Source organism: Trichechus manatus, unplaced genomic scaffold (assembly GCF_000243295.1).
Source record: "Trichechus manatus latirostris isolate Lorelei unplaced genomic scaffold, TriManLat1.0 scaffold00192, whole genome shotgun sequence".
In the NCBI taxonomy this organism is placed as follows: Eukaryota; Metazoa; Chordata; class Mammalia; order Sirenia; family Trichechidae; genus Trichechus; species Trichechus manatus.
Window position 1 is genome coordinate 1752270 of NW_004444128.1, and position 19914 is coordinate 1772183.

At 33.8% G+C, this 19914-nt stretch overlaps 1 protein-coding gene across 3 annotated transcripts in view; it reads left to right on the forward strand.

Moving 5' to 3' along the window:
* IFT74 (intraflagellar transport 74) overlaps positions 1-19914 on the forward strand; it is a 69683-nt gene that overhangs the window by 297 nt on the left and 49472 nt on the right. For 2 of the 3 annotated variants that reach the window (XM_023741849.1, XM_023741848.1), the window contains exons 2-8: positions 2397-2535; positions 6981-7116; positions 11364-11412; positions 13083-13181; positions 13337-13397; positions 15518-15577; positions 16786-16847. In XM_023741849.1, the coding sequence (XP_023597617.1) occupies positions 2416-2535; positions 6981-7116; positions 11364-11412; positions 13083-13181; positions 13337-13397; positions 15518-15577; positions 16786-16847 (587 nt within the window). In that variant the 5' untranslated portion in view covers positions 2397-2415. Of the gene's footprint in view, positions 1-1233; positions 2536-6980; positions 7117-11363; positions 11413-13082; positions 13182-13336; positions 13398-15517; positions 15578-16785; positions 16848-19914 lie in introns of those variants that run through there. The other variant, XM_004387745.2, reaches the window with a different exon arrangement.

A 19914-nucleotide genomic window follows, 5' to 3' on the forward strand; every position in this document is an offset into this window, starting at 1 on the left:
CTTTAGCTATTACCCCAGGCTCCTCGCCAGGCCTGCGAGGTTCCCAGTTCCACTCGGGCAAACGATGCGCAGAGACCCCCCTCTCAGACAGTTCCCTGCGGAGACTTGCCAAGCCATGATCAGAGGGAACAATCCAAGAGCCTCAGAGAAATTTTACTCAAATCTCAAAGTGATGGACTTGTATCTGTTGACCACAGTGCAAGGGACTTGGCGACTTTCCAGTTTACAGATGTGAGAATAACGGGCTTAGGGAGGATAATGACGATGATAATAATAAGGATAATTATTGTTATTATTATGAACCAGGTGTTTTACCTATGTCGTCTGTAATCTTCACAACAGCACTGCACGGTGGGGCTCATTGCTATACTTCCATTTTACAGATGAAGGAACTGAGATCCAGAGAGGTTAAATGACGTGCCAAGATTATACAGCTAGTAACTGTCAGAGCTAGAGTTCAAACGCTTATGTTTCTGGAACCAAAAGCTAGGCTGCCTCTCTGTGTTGTGTGAATAACCCCCGAGTTAAACCGTTGCGGTGGAGTAGATTCCGATTCATAGCGACCCTATTTAGCAGTATATACATACACACACACACACACAGACACACACACACACACACTCACTCACGCTAGTGCACTTTTCCTTTTTCTCCCCGGGACTGATTTATGGTAAGCTTTTTTCACTACAGTAAAACAGTGGCAAAGAAAATCGACTGGAACTTTGTTAAAACATGGTTTTAATTTAGCATTTCCATATACTGTACATTTTCTTAAAGTTTTCAGGAAAGCTAATTCCGCTGAAACAGTCTTATTGTATCAGCTTTTTTTTTTTTTTTTGAAAAACTGTTGATCATAGGCTTTGTCTTTTTAAAAGTCATCTCATTGAAACTCTCTTTTCCATTTGAAATAATTCTATTACTTTGTGTACAGAATTCACAGTGGCAAGAAAATATAATCAGGGAATTAGTTGAGATGGGAAGATTTTATGTTTGCTGTGAACCTAGTTAGTATAATAATGGGATATCTGAATGGAAATTTTCAGTAAACAGTTGAAAATTTAGATTTGGTGCTCAATTTAAAGGGCGTAACTATAGACATGGATTTATATGTCATCACATAGTTTGAGTTCTAAGAAAGGATGTAAGATTAGAGAGACAATAGAAGCAATTTACATAAATATGAAACAGTATTTACCTATAGGGTCACTATGATTCAGAATCGACTCGATGGCAACGGGTTTGGTTTTTGGTTTATGTGCAGTGAACTTATGTTTTCAATTCTATTTCATGTTTAAAGCATATTGGTCACAACCTGTGAAGTCGTTTTCACAACCCACAGTTTAAAAAATGCCGCTTTAAATTATCATCCCGAAATTTAAGTAATATCTATATTATAATGAATAAAGGAGGGATCTGATAAATGGAAGAGAATGAGTTAATTAGGAAAGTGGTTAAAGGGAGGTATAATGGGAATAAAGATGAAAAATGGGTAGAATTAGAGATTAAGGTCAGAGAATGGAGTATTTTAGTGAAGATTTTTGAGATGGGAGCAATTCCAAATGATGACAAGCTCCTAATTCTATCCATGGCTATGCATAACTGAAATAGAGTTGAGATGGTTACTAAAATTGAAGTAGGGAACTGTGAAGATAGAATGTTAGATACTGAATGTAGTATCCAAATTGAAGTTGTCCAGGATGATGGTGGAACATGTGATAGAGAGTCTGAGAACAAGGTACAGAAGACTTAAGTAAAGATGAGGGAGAGAGCAGGAGGTGGCTAGATAATAGCAACCAGGAAAGACCCAGGGCAATATGGTTGCATTCCCTGGTCCTCAAAAGAAGAGCATCCTGTTTATTTTATTTTATTTTTTTAAGGCTTGGTAGAAAAATATTTTGAAAGTGACACTGGTGAGCAAGGACAGCACCACCTCCTTTGCTTTGGAATTGTGGAAAGCAAAAACAGCCTTCGGTACCAAAAGTTTTATCTTCAGGGGAAGCAAGGATTCTGTTTAGAAGAGTTTGAAGTAAAAGGAAGTACTTCATAACAAGATTGAGAATATAAGAGAGTTAGACATGGAACAGAAAGCACAGAGAAAAGATTGAGAGAGAAGGAAGATCCTGGATATGTTAGGGGAAGAGGATGGAAGGAAAGTACAGGAGAGATCGATATCTAGAGGGGCTTGCATTTTGGTTGGATAATAGTGAGATGAAGAAGGCATGTTGTAATGAATGGTTGGAAATGGAACACTGATGTCAAATTTGAACAAAATTACAGCAGGCTTGCAAGAAAAGTCACCCTGGATTAAATGTTTGAAGAAAAGGTATGATGAGTCACTAGTGTCTTGCTATAGAAGACATCAAAGGAGTACTGAACTATTCATTGTTTCCAAACAGTGGTTAAAGTGAACAAGCAATGGCCAGTAATCACAAACCTTCGGCAGCTCGCCCTATTTCACGAGGTGGAATTGGGTTGACAGGAAGACCTCCTTCTGGAATACGACCCCCATCAGGAAATATTCGAGTGGCAACTGGAGTAAGTTTAAGATAAACCAATGTAATGCTTGTATATATATTGGTAGAAGTTAGAAATCCTTTTTATAGTAAGAAGTTCTTCTTTGTTGTCTCTTTATTCCTGAGTCTACTATTATATATATATGTACGTATATATATAAAACATCTGGAAGTATAAATGTCAGAGAATGTCTGAAAGCTACTATTGAGGGAAGATGCCTGCCTCTTCTGATATTAAAACTTATTTTAAAGGTATAATAATTTAAATAGTGTATTGGGACCAGAATCAAATGAAATAAACCAGAACTAAATATACGTAAGAATTGAGTGTATGATTAAGGCGGCATTTCAGGTTAGTTGGAAAAGTATGGAGTATTCAGTAGTTTATTCAAATAACCGGTAAACTATTTGTAAAAAAGAAAAAAAAAATTGATTGCTCCTTCACACTTTTTATCAGAATAATTCCAGATATTTCAGAGATTTATATTTTAAAAATGAGACCATAAAAGGCAAGTATTTTGTATAAACTTAAATGGGCTAGGCCTTTCTGAAAATGGCATGAACAGTAAGTACTAAAGAGGAATAATATTGATATGTTTGAATTTATTAAAAATTGAAAACACCATTAAAAAACTTAAAAGAGCAATGACAAACTCTTAAAAAATATTTCTAACATGTATGTCATGCATATGGTTTAGAATCTTAAAATGAAAGCAAACTCTACTAATTTGTACCAGCTTTTTATATATGAAGACCATAAACTTTGATAAAAATTCTGTGAGATTTCTTTTGAGGAGTATCATTATAAAACTATTCTAAAATTCATCTAGAACAATAAAAAAGCAAGAATAAGAAAATTTTGGAAAAGTACAATACTCTAATATAAAAATATAAACAATAAGTGAAACAGTGTTCAAAAAACCATAGCAGCCTAGAAACAGACTTTAGTAAGGGTTAAGAATTTAGTGTAAGATAAAGATAGTGTCATAAATCAGTGAATAAATAAGAGAAATATACCACGTTAGAAAAATGTGGATAAAGTTCATAAATTGGTCATTCTAAGCAGAAGAATATCCTTTAAAGATAACGATTATCATATTTACCCAAATAATATGCACCTTCTACATTTGTTTGCCAGCCTCACCCTCTGCAATGCTCACCTTCTACAAATGTAGAAAGCATGCGTTATTTGCATAATAGTACAGTACCCTTTAATTTACAATAGTGAAAATTTGGAAACATCTAAATGACAAAAGGAGAGTGTTAAATTATTATAAGTCTATCCCTGGATGATGCAAATGGTTAACACTCTTAGCTGCTAAATGAAAGTTTGGATGTTCAGTTCACCCAGAGATGCCTCAGAAGAAAGACCTAGGGATCTACTTCTGAAAAATCAGCTATTGAAAACCCTATGTCAACCCCATGTGTGTCAAGATAGTAGAACTCCATAGAAGGTTATTAGGTAACCAATAAAAAGTTATTTTCAAAGGATATTGAGAAAATAATATATCTTTATAATACAATACTAAGTGAAAAAAAAGTGTGATGCCAATTTAACATAAAAAAGTACATTTACAAGTGCATAGAAAGAAGCCAGAAAGAAATTAATACATCAAAGTATTGATAGTAATTTCTTGAATGCTTGCAACAGATGGTCTTGACTAACTCAGAAAGCGTGTAGGACCAATACTCAAACTTGGGCAGTAGGCTAACTGCAAATTAAGATAATTTTTGGTCCTGTGTTTAATTCGTAAGAAGAACAGCATTTTGTGGAGGGCATAATTTGTTAGTCAGGTTTATTTTTTTCTCCCTAAAGTTTTCAGCTTTTTCTGGAGCTTTAGGTACTGTTATCACCATCATCATCAAATTATACTGAAATCATTTTTCTAAAGTCTTCGTATATATAGTACTGAGCTAGGGAGTTTTCTTTTAATCTAGTAAGAATTAATATTTCTTAGTTAAATGTTTATAAAAAGAATCTGACATTCATTGGCCACCTGCTATTTGCCAGGCAATTTAAATATTTAATATTTGCAGTTTTTAAAATAGTAAATGCTTGTTGTGAAACATACAAACGATGTCTGAGAAGTGTCAGAGTTTCCTTCCCCTAACCCAGGTGTAACCACTGTCAACACTAGGATGTATCTTCCACACTTTTTCTGTAAGTTTACAAACATAAACACACATGCATGTATAGTTCATATTGTTTTGGTCTCTTCCAAAATCAAGATAATACTATGTATGTTGTTACTTATCTTGTCCTTTTCTTCCAGTAATGTATTGTGAGTAGATTTCCATGTGAATACATATACATCTACCTCATTTTTTTTAATGTGTGCAGTTTTAATGTATACTTTGTCTCTATACTGTCATCTGATAAATGAAAAAAACAAAAAACACAGTTATTTGAATAGCTGTCACAATTATGTTTGCGTAAAGACGAAGAGGAAATTATTTACTCAGGGAGAGATTTAGCATTCTCTCCCAAGTATAACCCTGAACTGATTTTATTTGAATTTGTAGTTGGTAGTGTCCCTTGGTCACTGTTCTTCAGGGTGCGTTACTGTTGCAGGCCCCATATTGAAAATAATTCCCAAGAAATTCTCAGAGACACTTAAGAAGTGTTAGTTGGTAGAATTAGAGGCTACCAGCTAACAGGATTAAAAACAAGCAAAATGAATGGAAATGTCTGTGTTCAACCCCTATCTAAAATTTCTAAAACCAAAAAAAAAAAAAACCAGTTACTGAATGGATTCCTACGCATGGCGACCCCGTGTGTTTCAGAGAAGAACTGTGCTACATAGAGTTTCAATGGCTGTGATCTTTGGGAAGTAGATAGCCAGTCCTTTCTTTCGAGGTGCCAGTGGGTGGGTTCAAACCATCAATCTTTTTGTTAGTAGCCAAGTGCTTAACTGTGCTAAATCTAAAATTTCTACCACATACTTAATCTACTACTTTGGTCTTTGGCCAAAAGAGGGGGAAAGAATGATTAACAGGAAAAGAAAGACAAACAGAAGAGGGAGGAATAGCTGGAACAGTTTCAGGCTGTCTTTTATACCTTCCATACCTGTACATACTTAATGAACTGACAAGAAGGGAGTTTTATGTCCTTTGCTCAGGGTGTATATGGTTATACCGGGTTTTGCAAACCTGAAGTAGAGAATCATGTAGCATAGTAATAGGAATGTAATAGGAATAGGAATAGACCTTTAGTACCTACATGGCCAGCTTGTGGTGGAGTTATATCTTTTTTTTTTTTCCAAAATGAAAATTTCCTTATTTTTTCTGATTTAAAAAATAATATATGCTCATTATAATAATGCTGAAAACACCAAAATGTATAATGGACAAAATAAAAATCAACTGTAATGTTATGTGGAGATAACCACTGTTACTATTTTTTCTGTATGGTCTTCCAGACTTTTTGTTTTAAAAAAAATGGGATCAGAAATACTCTTTTGTAAACTGCTGTTTTACTCAATACAACTTGTTTAACCGTTTACTATGGTGGTCGTTTAGCTTCTTTCCAGTATGAGGTACAAGCAGTCCCTGGATTATAAACTTCCTACTTGCGGACAACTCCTACTTACCCTTTAATGTTATGTAAATTTACCCTCAATGTTGAGTCCAATCCAACTCATAGCAACCCATAGGGTTTCCAAGGCTGTAAATCTTTATAGAAGCAGACTGCCATATCTTTTTCCCATGGAGCAGCTGCTGGGTTCGAACTCCTGACCCTTTGGTTAGCAGCTGAGTGCTTTTTACCACTGCGCCACTGGGACCCCTTTCTTGCACTAAATAAAAAACAAAAACCAAACCCGTTGCCATCAAGTCGATTCCAACTCATGGTGACCCAATAGGACAGAGTAGAACTTCCCCATAGGGTTTCTAAGGAGTGGCTGGTAGATTTGAACTGCTAACGGCAGCTATAGCTCTTAACCACTGTGCCACCAGGGCTAAGGAACCATATGTACCTGTTTCAACTTACCTACAAATTCAACATAAAGACACAGGAACGAATCTCATTTGTAACCCGGGGACTACCTGTATTATAAATAATGTCCATACATAGAATGGAGCCCTGGTGGCACAGTGGTTAAGAGCTATGGCTGCTAACCTAAAGATCGGCAGTTAGAATCGACCAGGTGCTCCTTGGAAACCCTATGGGGCAGTTCTGCTCTGTCCTATAGGGTCGCTATGAGTCGGAATCGACTTGACGCCAACGGGTTTTATACATAGAATTTTAAAATGTAAAGAAATGTATTATTCAATATTCATAGAATTTTAAATGTTAAAGAGATTTATTACATAATTGTATTAAATATTTAATATTTCAGAAATTCAAAAAGAAGGAATGTTTAGTAAATTCTGTAGAATTGTTTTTGTTTTAAATTTTCTGCTGTTTTATAATGGTGGAGGTATAGTGTTATGACTGTTTATTAAAAGGGAATTGTGTTTGTCATTTAGATGCCACCTGGAACAGCGAGACCAGGCTCTCGTGGTGGTCCTATAGGGACAGGAGGAGTTCTGTCTTCTCAGATCAAAGTTGCAGATCGTCCTGTAACACAGCAAGGTTTGAGTGGAATGAAAACTGGAATGAAAGGTATCTATTTTAAGACGATAAATGTATCTTCTATAAGAAGTATTATTAAATCAGAATTAGAGTGTGAAATTTTTATTTCTTGATTCATAAAATTGTGAGGTTAAATAGATGACTGAAAACACTTATGAAGAATTCACAGTCTTGGTCTGCACTGTCCAATATGATAGCTACTAGTCACATATGGCTACTTAAAGTAATGAAAATTCAATAAAATAAGTATGCAGTTCCACAGTAGAACTAGCCAAATTTCAAGTGCTCAGTAGTAACATGTGGCTGTTTTATTAGACAGTACTGATATAGAATAATTCCTTCATTGCAGAAAGTTCTTTTGCAGGGACAGGCCTAATTTGTTGTTATTGGGTCCTGTCAAGTCAGTTCTGACCCATAGCAACCCTATGTACAACAGAACAAGACACTGTCTGGTCGTGCCCCATCGTCACAATCGTTGCTATACTTAAGCTCGTTGTTGCAGCCACTGTGTCAATCCATTTCGTTGAAGGTCTTCCTCTTTTTTGCTGACCCTCTACTTTATCAAGCATGATGTCCTTCTCCAGGGACTGGTCCCACCTGATAACGTGTGCAAAGTACGTGAGTTGGAGTCTCCCCATCCTCCCTTCTGAAAAGCATTCTGGCTATACTTCTTCCAAGACAAATTTGTTCCTTCATCTGGCAGTCCACATTCAGTATTTTTTGCCAGCACCACAATTCAAATGCATCAGTTCTTCTTTGGTTTTCCTTATTCATTGTCCAGCTTTCATATGCATATTAGGTGATTGAAAATACCATGGCTGGGGTCAGGCGCACCTTAGTCCTGAAAGTGACTTCTTTGCTTTTTAACACTTTAAAGAGGTCCGTTGCAAAAGATTTGCCTACTGCAATACGTCCTCTGATTTCTTGACTGCTGCTTTCATGGGCGTTGATTGTGGATCCAAGTAAAATGAAGTCGTTGACAACTTCAGTATTTCCTCCGTTTGTCATGATGTTGCTTATTGGTCCAGTTGTGAGAATTTTTGTTGTCTTTATATTGAGGTGTAATCTATACTGAAGGCTGTAGTCTTTGATCTTCATCAGTAAGTGCTTCAAATCCTCTTCACTTTCAGCAAGCAAGGTTGTGTCATCTGCATATCGCAGGTTGTTAATGAGTCTTCCTCCAATCCTGATGCTGCATTCTTCTTCATATGGTCCAGCTTTTTGGATTATTTGCTCCGCATAAAAATTGAATAAGTATGGTGAAAGGATACAACCCTGACGCACATCTTTCCTGATGTAAAATCACGAAGTATCCGTTCGTTCTGTTCAAACAACTGCCTCTTGGTCTGTATACAGGTTTTGCATTAAGTGTTCTGGAATTCCCATTCCTCGAAATATTATCCATAATTTGTTGTGATCAATACAGTCAATAAAAGACAGGTAAACATCTTTCTGGTATTCTCTGCTTTCAGCCAAGATCCTTCTGACATCAGTAATATACCTCTCGTTCTACATCCTCTTCTGAATACAGCTTGAATTTCTGGCCGTTCCCTACCGATGTACTGCTGCAACTGGTTTTGAATTATTTTCAGCAAAATTGTACTTGTGTGTAATATTAATATTGTTCAATAATTTCCTCATTTTTTTGGATCACCTTTCTTTGGAATGGGCACAGATATGTATCTCTTGCAGTTGGCCATGTAGCTGTCTTCCAAATTTCTTGGCATAGATGAGCGAGCACCTCTAGCATTGCATCCATTTCTTGAAACATCTCGATTGGTATTCCATCAATTCCTAGAGGCTTGTTTTCGCCAATGCCTTCACTGCAGCTTGGATTTCTTCCATCGGTTCTTGATCATATGCTACCTCCTGAAATGGTTGAACGTTGACCAATTATTTTTGATACAGTGACACTGTATATTCGTTCCATTTTCTTTTGATGCTTCCTGCGTTGTTCAGTATTTTCCAATAGAATCCTTCAGTATCGCAATTCAAGGCTTGAATTATTTCTTCATTTCTTTCAGCTTGAGAAATGCTGAGAGTGTTTTCCCCTTTTGGTTTCCTAATTCCAAATCTTTGCATATTTCATTATAATACCTTGTCTTCTCGAGATGCCCTTTGAAATCTTCTGTTCAGCTCTTTACTTCATTATTTCTTCCATTCACATTAGCTACTCTGTGTTCAAGAGCAAGTTTCAGAGTCTCTTCTGACATGAATTTTGGTCTTTTCTTTCTTTCCTGTCTTTTCAATGACCTTTTGCTTTCTTCATATGTGAGTCCTTGGTGTCATTCCACAACTTGTCTTGTGTTCCATGATTAGTGTTCAATGTGTCAAATCTATTCTTGAGATGGTCTCCAAATTCAGGTGGGATATACTCGATCGTAGTTTGGCTCTATTAATTTTCTTAAGCTTCGACTTGAACTTGCATATTAGCAATTGGTGATCTATTCTGCAGTCGGCCCCTGGCCTTGTTCTGACTGATGATACTGAGCTTTTCCATAGCCTCTTTCCACAGATGTAGTTGATTTGATTCCCGTGTGCATTCGGCTGTCCGTGTCCATGTGTTCTACATCCATGTATTCAACCAACCGTGGATTGAAAATATTCTGGAAAAAAAATGATGTGTCAGCATACCCTACTGTTGCGTCCTGCCATTTCACAGATCTTCAGTCTCTCTCCAGCACTCATTGTTTGAGCATTGTATGCCTCGTCTCTGACGTGTACTGTGTAGTTAGTCCTATGATGGTTACCTCTGTATTAAACATGTATGAACTTTTTTTTCTTGTCATTATTCCCTAAGCAATATAGTATAACAACCATTTACATAGTATTTACATTGTATTAGGTATTATAAGTAATCTAGAAATGATCTAAAGTATACAGGAGGGTGTGCCTAGGTTATATGCAAGTACTGTGCCATTTGATATGAGACTTAAGCATCCTTGGATTTTGGTGTCTGTGAGGGGGCCCTGGTGCAAATCCCCTGAGGATACAGAGGGACGACCGTATTCCATCTTGTTAGGTCTACATGTATAGTCGCCATTTATGTTGTTGAAAAAATGCATTTTTGTTGGATTAAGTCTCTGGACTTGCAAAATTCTATCATATGATCTCCAGTGTTGTTTCTATCACCACGGCCATATTTTCCAACTACTAATCCTTCTTCTTTGTTTCCAACTTTGTAATTCCAATCATCAGTAATTATCAGTGCATCTTGATTGCGTGTTTGATCAGTTGCAGACTTCAAAAGTTGGTAAAAATCTTCAATTGCCTCATCTTTGGCATTAGTGGTTGGTGCATAAATTTGAATAATAGTCTTATTAGCTGGTCTTCCTTGTCAGTGTATGGATATTATCCTATCACTGACAGCGTTGTACTTCAGGATAGATCTTGAAATGTTCTTTTTGACAATGAATATGACGCCATTTGTCTTTAATTTGTCATTCCCAGCATAGTGGACAATAAGTTGTCCAATTCAAAATGGCCAATACTAGTCCATTTCAGCTCACTAATGCCTAGGATACTGATCTTCATGTTCCATTTCATCCAGTTTTCCTAGATTCATACTTCGTAAATTCTACGTGCCAGTTATTAGTGGATGTTTGTAACTGTTCTCTTTTTGCGTTGTGCCACATCAGCAAATGAAGATTCCAAAAGCTTGATTCCATCTAGTTCATTAAGGTCAGCTCTGCTTTGAGGAGGCAGCTCTTCCCCAGTCGTATTTTGAGTGCCTTCCAACCTAAGGGGCTCGTCTTCTGGCACTATATCAGACAGTGTTCTGCTGCTATTCATAAGGTTTTCACTGGCCAATTTTTTTAGATCGCCAGGCCCTTCTTTCTAGTCTGTCTTAGTCTGAAAGCTTTGCTGAAAACTGTCTACTATGGGTGACCCGGCTGGTATTTGAGACATCGGCGGCATAGCTTCAAGCATCACAGCAACATGCAAACTACCACAGTACAACAACTGACAGATGAGTGGTGGAGGCCTTATTTAGGCTCCCTTATACCAGTATCCATTTAGTCAACCTGTCTTGTAGAGTCTACTGGTTTAACAGCCCACCTCTAGTCCCATCTTTTTTATCTTAATTTAAATTTCCATTATTTTGTAAGACATTAATTCTCTTTTCCATTTATTTGATTGATTTGTTAACAGTATTCATGACTACTATATGGGAATGGTAGAGTGTAATTTTGGTTGTGCTTTGGATATGATATTTTGATGGTTTTTTCAAACAGAGCACCAACACTAACACTTTTTACATTTTTTTTTTTTTTTAGGTCCCCAGAGACAAATTTTAGACAAATCTTATTATCTTGGGCTTCTTAGGTATGTTAAATAAACACTTCTTTTTTGTGTATAATTATGAATATTTAGTTATGATACTTGTTAAGATAATTAGGTATGTGTTGATTTCTAAGAATTATTTCACATTCTGATGTGATTTGACTATGCAGCAAAATAGATGTGATAATACAATTAGGCTGAAATTCTTAATTTTATGTATTTGCATATATATGACCTATGTATTTCAGGTTCAGATTTTTCATCTCCTATATTTTTACGCAAATAACATGTGCCTTCTACGTTTGTTTGCCAGCTGCACCCTTCCCCGTGAAGTATTTTCATAAGCACCGCTATGCGAATTTTTTTACATGTTGCTGTAAAAAAAATAGCATAGCGCACTTATGAAAATACATTGTTAGAGGAGGGTGTGGTTGGCAAATAAATGTAGAAGGTGTGCATTATTTGAGTAAAAATGCAGTAATGATAATCTTTTGCGGTTTTTTCGCTAATAATTCTGAAATATATTATTCATATCTTTGGAATGTTACCAGTTACCACTAATAAGAAAAGTAAAATGTATGTTCTTATTTATTATAAATTAATCGGTGCAGAATTACATAAGTATATATTTGGTCAATTGCTGCAGATGGAGCCCAATTTTAATTAATTTATAAACTTTGTTGTATGTTTCTGGTTATGCGGTTCTAAACTAAGATTTTTTTTTTTTCTCATTCTCTACCTGCATTTTTCTCTGTGCAGATGTCCTGCTGTCCTGTCTTCATTTTGTCAATTTACTTTATTTTCTTCTTGGCTCATCATCTATATCTTCTTTCTCTCTTATTTCCATTCCATTTAATCCATCCTTCTATTGTGGCTTCAAAGCCTTGTTTTCTTTCTTACTCCTTCTTGATTCTTTTGTATCTTAATTATCTGGATCCTTTTGATTCTTAAACTCCTAGAAGGCAATAAAGAAAAGTATAGGTCCCTCCAACACCTGTCCCCAAAGCTAAGAAAGTTAATGAGGCCATCAGTTGTATAGCATCTCTGATATACAGCCTTTTTTTTGATCAAAGAAAGGAAAAGAATTAAAGCTATTCCTGATCATTATATTGCCTTTCTTCAGGGTTTGTGCTTGTTTCAAAGAATATTTTTCACTATTTATGTAAATGTTTGGCCCAAAAGCATTGCTTCTCAGCTAGAGATGATTTTGCCCACCAGGGCACATTTGGCAATTTCTGGAGATATTTTTGATTGTCATGACTGGTGTTGGATAGAGATACTACTGTATACAGACCAAGGATGCTGCCAAGTATCGTACAATGCATAGAAAAGCTCCCCCCACATCACAAATAATTATTCAATGACCTAGAATATCAGTACTGTTCTATTCAGAAATGCTGCCCTAGAGGGTAGCAGAATTTATGAGGGTGACAATTAGGCATCTGCTTCTGTCTGTGGATTGTATTAGTTTGAGCTGGCTTCCATTCTGGTCTTATTTCATCTTTCTTAGTCTATTGCAATATTATCAGTTGAGTAGAGTAGGATGGCATATACTTTTTTCTTGATCAAATAAGCCACTTAAACATTTTTTAGTGAAATTTCATAAAACTATTTAAATTATTGTTATATATGTGTGAGTTTAAGTTTTATCTAACTAGAAAGAGTTTTTTGTATCAAAAGTATTGTTTACTTTCTTATTTCTTTTCATTTAGAAGTAAAATAAGTGAACTTACAACTGAAATTAATAAACTGCAGAAAGAAATAGAAATGTACAATCAAGAGAATTCAGTATATTTGTCATATGAAAAGAGGTGAGAAATTTTATAGTGAAAATATGAAAAACAAAAAATCTTTTTATTGTGCATATCGTTTGATACAGTATGTCACAGGAGTTTAATCTATCCATAATGTCCATAACTATCTGCTTATTTATGTATTTATGAATGTATTTATTTTATGCTTGCAGGGCTGAGACTTTAGCTATTGAAATCAAAGAATTTCAAGGACAACTAGCAGACTACAACATGGTATTTGCTCTCTTCTAAGAGAATTTCTTTTGAATATTTTCATTGCTTTTTACTACTTTTGAAAATATTTCTTATTTTAAATACCAAGCAACTCATGAATACATGCTTATTGTGAAAGATTCAAACCATAAAAAGTGCAGAGAATAAAATACCCCTTTCCTTTCTCCCTCATTTTGCTTCTCAGAAATAATTTGGCTTAACCGATTGATATGTATACTTCCAGTTTTTTTTAAAAATACGTTTACTTACAGAGACATACATACACACACACTCTTTTTACTCTTAATGATGTTAAAATAATAATTTAAAAAGAAGCTAAAATTTGCTGAATGTTAACAATATCATTATTTTAAAGACACATTTCACCTTTCTATGGTATGTTTTCACCAGAAAATTTTACAAATTATTTTGCCTACAGATTACCTCCATTTGTAGGTTTCATTCCAAATCAAGTGTTTACACTCTATTAAAATAGAGTACGTAACAAAATATAGTTCCACCAAAATGCTTCGTAATGTGGACTTTCAGAAGCAGCAGTCCTCCTGGCAGCATTGATAACTACCCCAACCCTTGTGTTGATCTTGGCTCCATGAACATTTCTAGTATTAGAATTTTCTTACTTTCAGCTCCTTAGGTGCTTTAGGCAGCAGTGGTGTCTGGATTTATTGAAAAAGGCAGACTTTTATCTCACCACTTCTAATTAAGAAACAGTGAGTGTTAGAAGAAATAAGAAATGTTCTACCATAATGGTTAGGTAAATTATGATATACCTACTTGATATTGTTACATTATTTATAAACAAAATTTTGCTGATTTTAGTATATTATAATTCTCAAGTTTTTTTGACTACATAATTCATAACAGACATTTTGTAGGGCCTAAAATTTGTGAGATTTTCCTTATTAAATAATGTTCTATTCTAAATATAAGAAAAATAGCTTTTATAAAATATGAAATGACATTAGACGAAAGAGTTTTAGTTATACTGAATGCATTGGTAAATTACTTGGTCTAAAAATATTAATAACATGTAAAATATGCTAGTTATAGGTTTAATGAGATAACACCCAATATAGAGAAAGCATTTAGCAAGGTATGTAACATCATATAGTAAGCACTCAATAAATGTTAGGTCTTATTAGCACTTGTTATTTATGTCATAATTGAAAGTGTAATACATACTAATATATATTACATTAGTAAAGCTTAATCTTTTAAGAATTAGGTACACTAAAATAATTTGCTTTTAGTAGACCATCTGTTCAAATTCTGAGTCTGCCACAAGCTAAATTTCCTTATCTGTAAAATGTGGAATTAAAAGAGTAATTGTGAAAATTAAATGAGTTAATACAAGTAACATGGGAGAATAGTAGTTGGCACAAAGTAAATACCCTAAAATGTTAACTATTGTTATCATTGCTGAACTTTTTGAAGTAGGCTTATTACTGTTCTGTCTGATCCTTGCTCTGTTGGCTTTTTTTTTTTCTTTTTTTAGAATACCAAGAAAACCTTTTACATTTTCACAGGTGTAAATTTATAAATCTGTTAACAACTGCCTTCCCTGAAAAAATGAGAGAGAGGTCTTCCCAAAACTTTTGCCTTCTCTAAGCCCTTCTTTTAGGAGCCCTACTGCTTAGTGGTTAAGTACTCAGCTAGTAACTGAAGGATGGGCAGTTTGAACCCACCAGTGGCTCCATGGGAGAAAAGACCTGGTGATCTGCTCCTGTAAACATTGCAGCCTAGGAAACCCTATGGGGCAGTTCTACTCTTTCGTATAGGGTCACTATGAGTCGGAATACTCAATGGCACACGACAACAAGAAGCTGTTCTTTACAAGCTCAGGCATCTTTTCAGAGCAGACAAATTTCTTCTAGGTGTAATCTGTAGAAAGAGTAGTTAATTACTGTTCAGTTTTCCACCCTAAAAATGTAGTTAACTATTGGCCAAGTGCACACTTGGTAGCTCAATATTTTTTTTATCTTAGAAGATAAAATACTTAGAAGTATTAATACTTGACTTAAATGACTACTCATTGTTAAGATTAAAAACAGAATCATATGAATTATAGAGAAAATTCATAAAGACTAACAACTTTTATTTAAATGTATTTGTTTTTTTAGTTGGTAGATAAACTTAATACCAATACTGAGATGGAAGAAGTAATGAACGATTATAACATGGTAAGAAAATTTATAAATATAAGCAGTAGATCTACATAAGTTATATCCTTCAAAACAAATAATTTATGTCTAGAACTAGTTTGAAAAAACCTTATGGACCTTAGCTATGGGTATTATTCTAATCCTAAATACCACTATTATAGTTGAGTTTCCTTGTTGCTTTTTAAAAATTTCTTCCTGTTGGTTGGCTCTCCCAAGTGAATGCATTAGTATCTGTCTACAAAGCTGTGTTTGAACTGGTCTCACACTCAACATTAGTCAAGAAGTGCCATCTACATATCCTTGTATATACATTAGTTTACAATATTTCTGGTTTAATATTAGCACAAATGGAGCTGAGTACTCAAATGGCACCATTGCATAGTTTTCATAAGAAAGGGAGAAAATTAATAAATATGATGCTGGATATAATACTAATTTTTGATTGGTAAATTACAATTTGTGTTCAACATTCTTAGATTATATGGTAGAAAAGAATAGAATATGTTAATAACTAGCTTATTTTTATTATAAACCTTTGAAAGGAAATGAATAACATAAAGCTTATAACTTATATAGCTTATAATTTATTTACATGATCAAGGACAGTTTTATGAAAACAATTTGTAAAATGACTCTTCCAAGTTTTAGGTTCAAAAAGTGTGATAATTTAGGGAAGTTATTTTTGGCTTTAGAGCACAGGAAAATTCAGAAATTAAAAATGGATTTTAAGTGCCAGAATGTAAAAAGTAAAAACTCTTATATATGTTTTGTCGGTAGTTTGGGATAGACCCAAATTCTAGGCTGGATATGTGCAGGTAGAGTTGACTAGGAGTACGTAGGTAAAATCCTGAGTGGTTTACGAATAAAACTTGTGTTAAGTCTAAATTCAACATAATTAATAATCAAATATTTATTGAATACCCAATAAATTCTTGAGATGCTCCTTGCATAACTTAATTTTATAGTGGATTATTTGACAGAGCACTAAAGAAAAATGAATATTTTTGGTGTGAGATTACAATGCCTATGAAGAATACTGTGTTTTTTTAATCAGGTGTTGTGGTTTGTTAAATGAAACAATATATTTTTAAAAACTTTGCGTATGTCATTAGGATTATGTCATTAGGATTTATTCTGTAGAACAAGAATAAATCCTTTAAAGAAATAGTTTGGTTTAATGGTTATATTTTTTTATCACTAACTTCTGTGGTTAACTGTTTATTCAGCTTAAAGCTCAAAATGATCGTGAAACACAAAGTATGGATATCATATTTACTGAAAGACAAGCGTAAGTACAATATATTAAAAAATCAAACAGATTCTTATGTGAGCTTTAGGTAGTTTCACTTCTGAGTCATTTACTCCCTTACACTTTTTCTCAATTATTTTTCCCTGTTGCCTTTTTTTTATTTAAATAAGTTGGATAATTGCAATACATATTTCATTGTTTACGTATCTATTTTCTTTGCCATTAAGTACCTAAGTCTTGTACAAAAAATAATACTACGTAGGTTACACGAATAGCATTTTTGCTTTTGGAACTTAAAATCTAAGATGGCTAAGAACATCTTCTCTACCACCTGATATTTTAACTTGGGCACTTTAACTAAATTGAATTGTGAGATTTCAGCCCCAAGCTAAAGAAAATCTCATTATCAGTTGGTGGTCTATTTATATCATCTCGTTAGCATTAACATTTAGTAGTTATATTAGTAATCTATGTCATAGATGTAAATTATATGTGTGTCTTTATACATAACCTGACAAAGACCAAATGCTAACTAACTTGGACTTATAGTTAGATAATAAATTAAATGAAAGTAAACGTAGCAGTGAAAATAATGCCTACAAAGTAGATTTGATGTAGTTGACGTAATTATTCTTCATCAGCTCTTTGACCTTAATTAAATGTTGTCTAAGGCAATGCAGACAAACACAGAAGATGACCTATTGTATACACACACACACAAACACACACAACACTCTTTTTGTCCCAGACACTTCTCAATAATTTTAATCATTTTGAGAGAAAGGACAATAATTAGCCAAAGAATTACCTGAATTATGTAACACCAAATATACTGTCATGTTTCCTCTGCATGTGTAGTAAATACTTGATGAAGAATAGGATGTTAAAATATAGTGATAAACATTTGAAAGATAAATATTGTAATTCTTCTGTTGATTAAAAATGAAGTCTTTTTCCCCATCTGTCATTTGATGCTATTAAGTAAGCAGTGTTGTCTTAAAAACTGAAAATACTGGAAGTCTCTTTCGTTCCATTCATGGCGATCCAACTCTTTCTTGAAAACTTTCCCTTTATTTTTTCTTGTTATCCTGGTTTTAAACCACTTAGTAGATATTTATCATTTACTGTATATAAGGTACTCTGCCAGGTACTTGAGGAATAAGAAATACGTAAGTTATAACCCCTTGAAGACCTTATGGAGTTTAGAACATTTAAGTCTTCTTTTATGTCATCATCTGTCTACAAAGTTACATAATACCCAGGTCAGATTTATAAATATTATATATACATGTTTTACAGACATTTCTTCCTAAAAGGTAATTCCCAGATTAAAAATTTTAAGTTGTCATAGATTTTTATGTTTATTGGTTCATTTGATTAAAGAAAGAAATTCTTAAAATGTGGTAATTTGCTCTGAAAGTGTCACCAAACAGTTTCAACACTTAATGGCTGTAGTTTGTAATGGAGGCTTTCCAGGTAGAATTGTTCTCCTGATCCTTTCAAGCAGAAATTTAAACAAAGAACAAAAGTTATCTTTATGAAGCTGACTTTTACATGCAGCAGTTAGAAAGATTTATTTATGTGTTAACCAGATGGCCAACATCTTAATAGCATAAGGATTCACTTTGACTTTAAACATTCAAAGGGAGCAGGAAATGCCATACTTTAAAAAGGCAGGTTTAAAAAACTTCTGTTTTTATTGTCTTTTAGTAACCACTGTTTAGTGTTTAATATGGAACATCTATTCATAGTAAGTTGGTTGTAGTGTAGTGCCTTGATATATTACTACAATAATACTTACACACCTGGCTTTAATTCAGTTTCATGTGTCTGCTTGAATGTCTCTTCCAGTTCTGATGTGTATACTTTCTAGTTTGGCATTAAGTAAAATCAGTTGTTCTTTAAAAACATATGTAATTATAATTTTAAAGCTGTTTTTCTTTGCTTAGTCAGGTATTTATTGAATACCCATTCTAAGCATAGAATTATAAAAGGCTTTAAATATGAAGTTAAATGTAGCCTTTGCCCATTTATATTTCATTTTATTACATTTTTCCGTATTAATATTTGTATTTTATAATTAGGAAATAATATTTTGGCAGAATGGTAAAAATGTCTATGTGTTCCTGCAATTATCTTACTCTTATAAGATAAGATTTAGAACAATAAATTATAATTGGTTTCATCTATTAGGAGTATTAGACATAAAACATTTACATCATTTATTGAAAACATGTTTCTATAAACACAAGCAAATATGTATTAGAAATAAGTTAGCCCATTCTTTCATTTCACAGGACATACCATCCTAAACAGTATTTATTTATTTTCCCTCAGTGGACTTTAAACAGAATTTGCTATTTATATAACTTTAAAAATAACTTTTATACAATATGATATAAATGTACATATTTTTAGTGTCTTCTAAGGCATCATCAAATAAATACACATTTAAAAATGTTGTTATGGAGAAATTTGAATATATACGAAAATAAAATAGTATATAATATGTCTGTGTACCCATCTTCCAGCTCCAAGTACCATTAGCTTCATCCACACTCTAGCTACTGTTCTTGTCACAGTATTATGATGAATAAAATTCCAGACATCATATTATTTTATCCATAAATATATTTCATTGTTTTAGAGATACCTTTATCTCTAAAGGACATGGATAAATACTTAATTTCCCCATGTATGGATGGTAAAATATTATAGATTTTGCTACAGTTTTTAATGCCACTGTTTACACTGTTAAGTTGGTTAAATTACGATTGCAGCCAGTTGATTATAAGAAACTGACAAATCATTTATTTTAGACTCTTCCTATAATAGCTATAGTCTCAAGGCTAGTGTTTTCCAAACTATGTTCTTTGAGCCATTATTGTGCTATAAGCTCTTAGAAAGTGTACCTTGAAGAAAGATTTTTGTTGTCAAGTAAGTTTGGAAAATACTTACTACTTTACTCTTGAAGAATCAGAGAGTAGTTTAGCTTAGTAAAGTCTCAGGAAAGTCCTATAGTAAAGAATCTTTTTCGTTTTGCTTAAATCCAGTGTTTTCTATACTAATTTTACCGTGGACCTCTTCTTTTTTCCTGTAATACTTC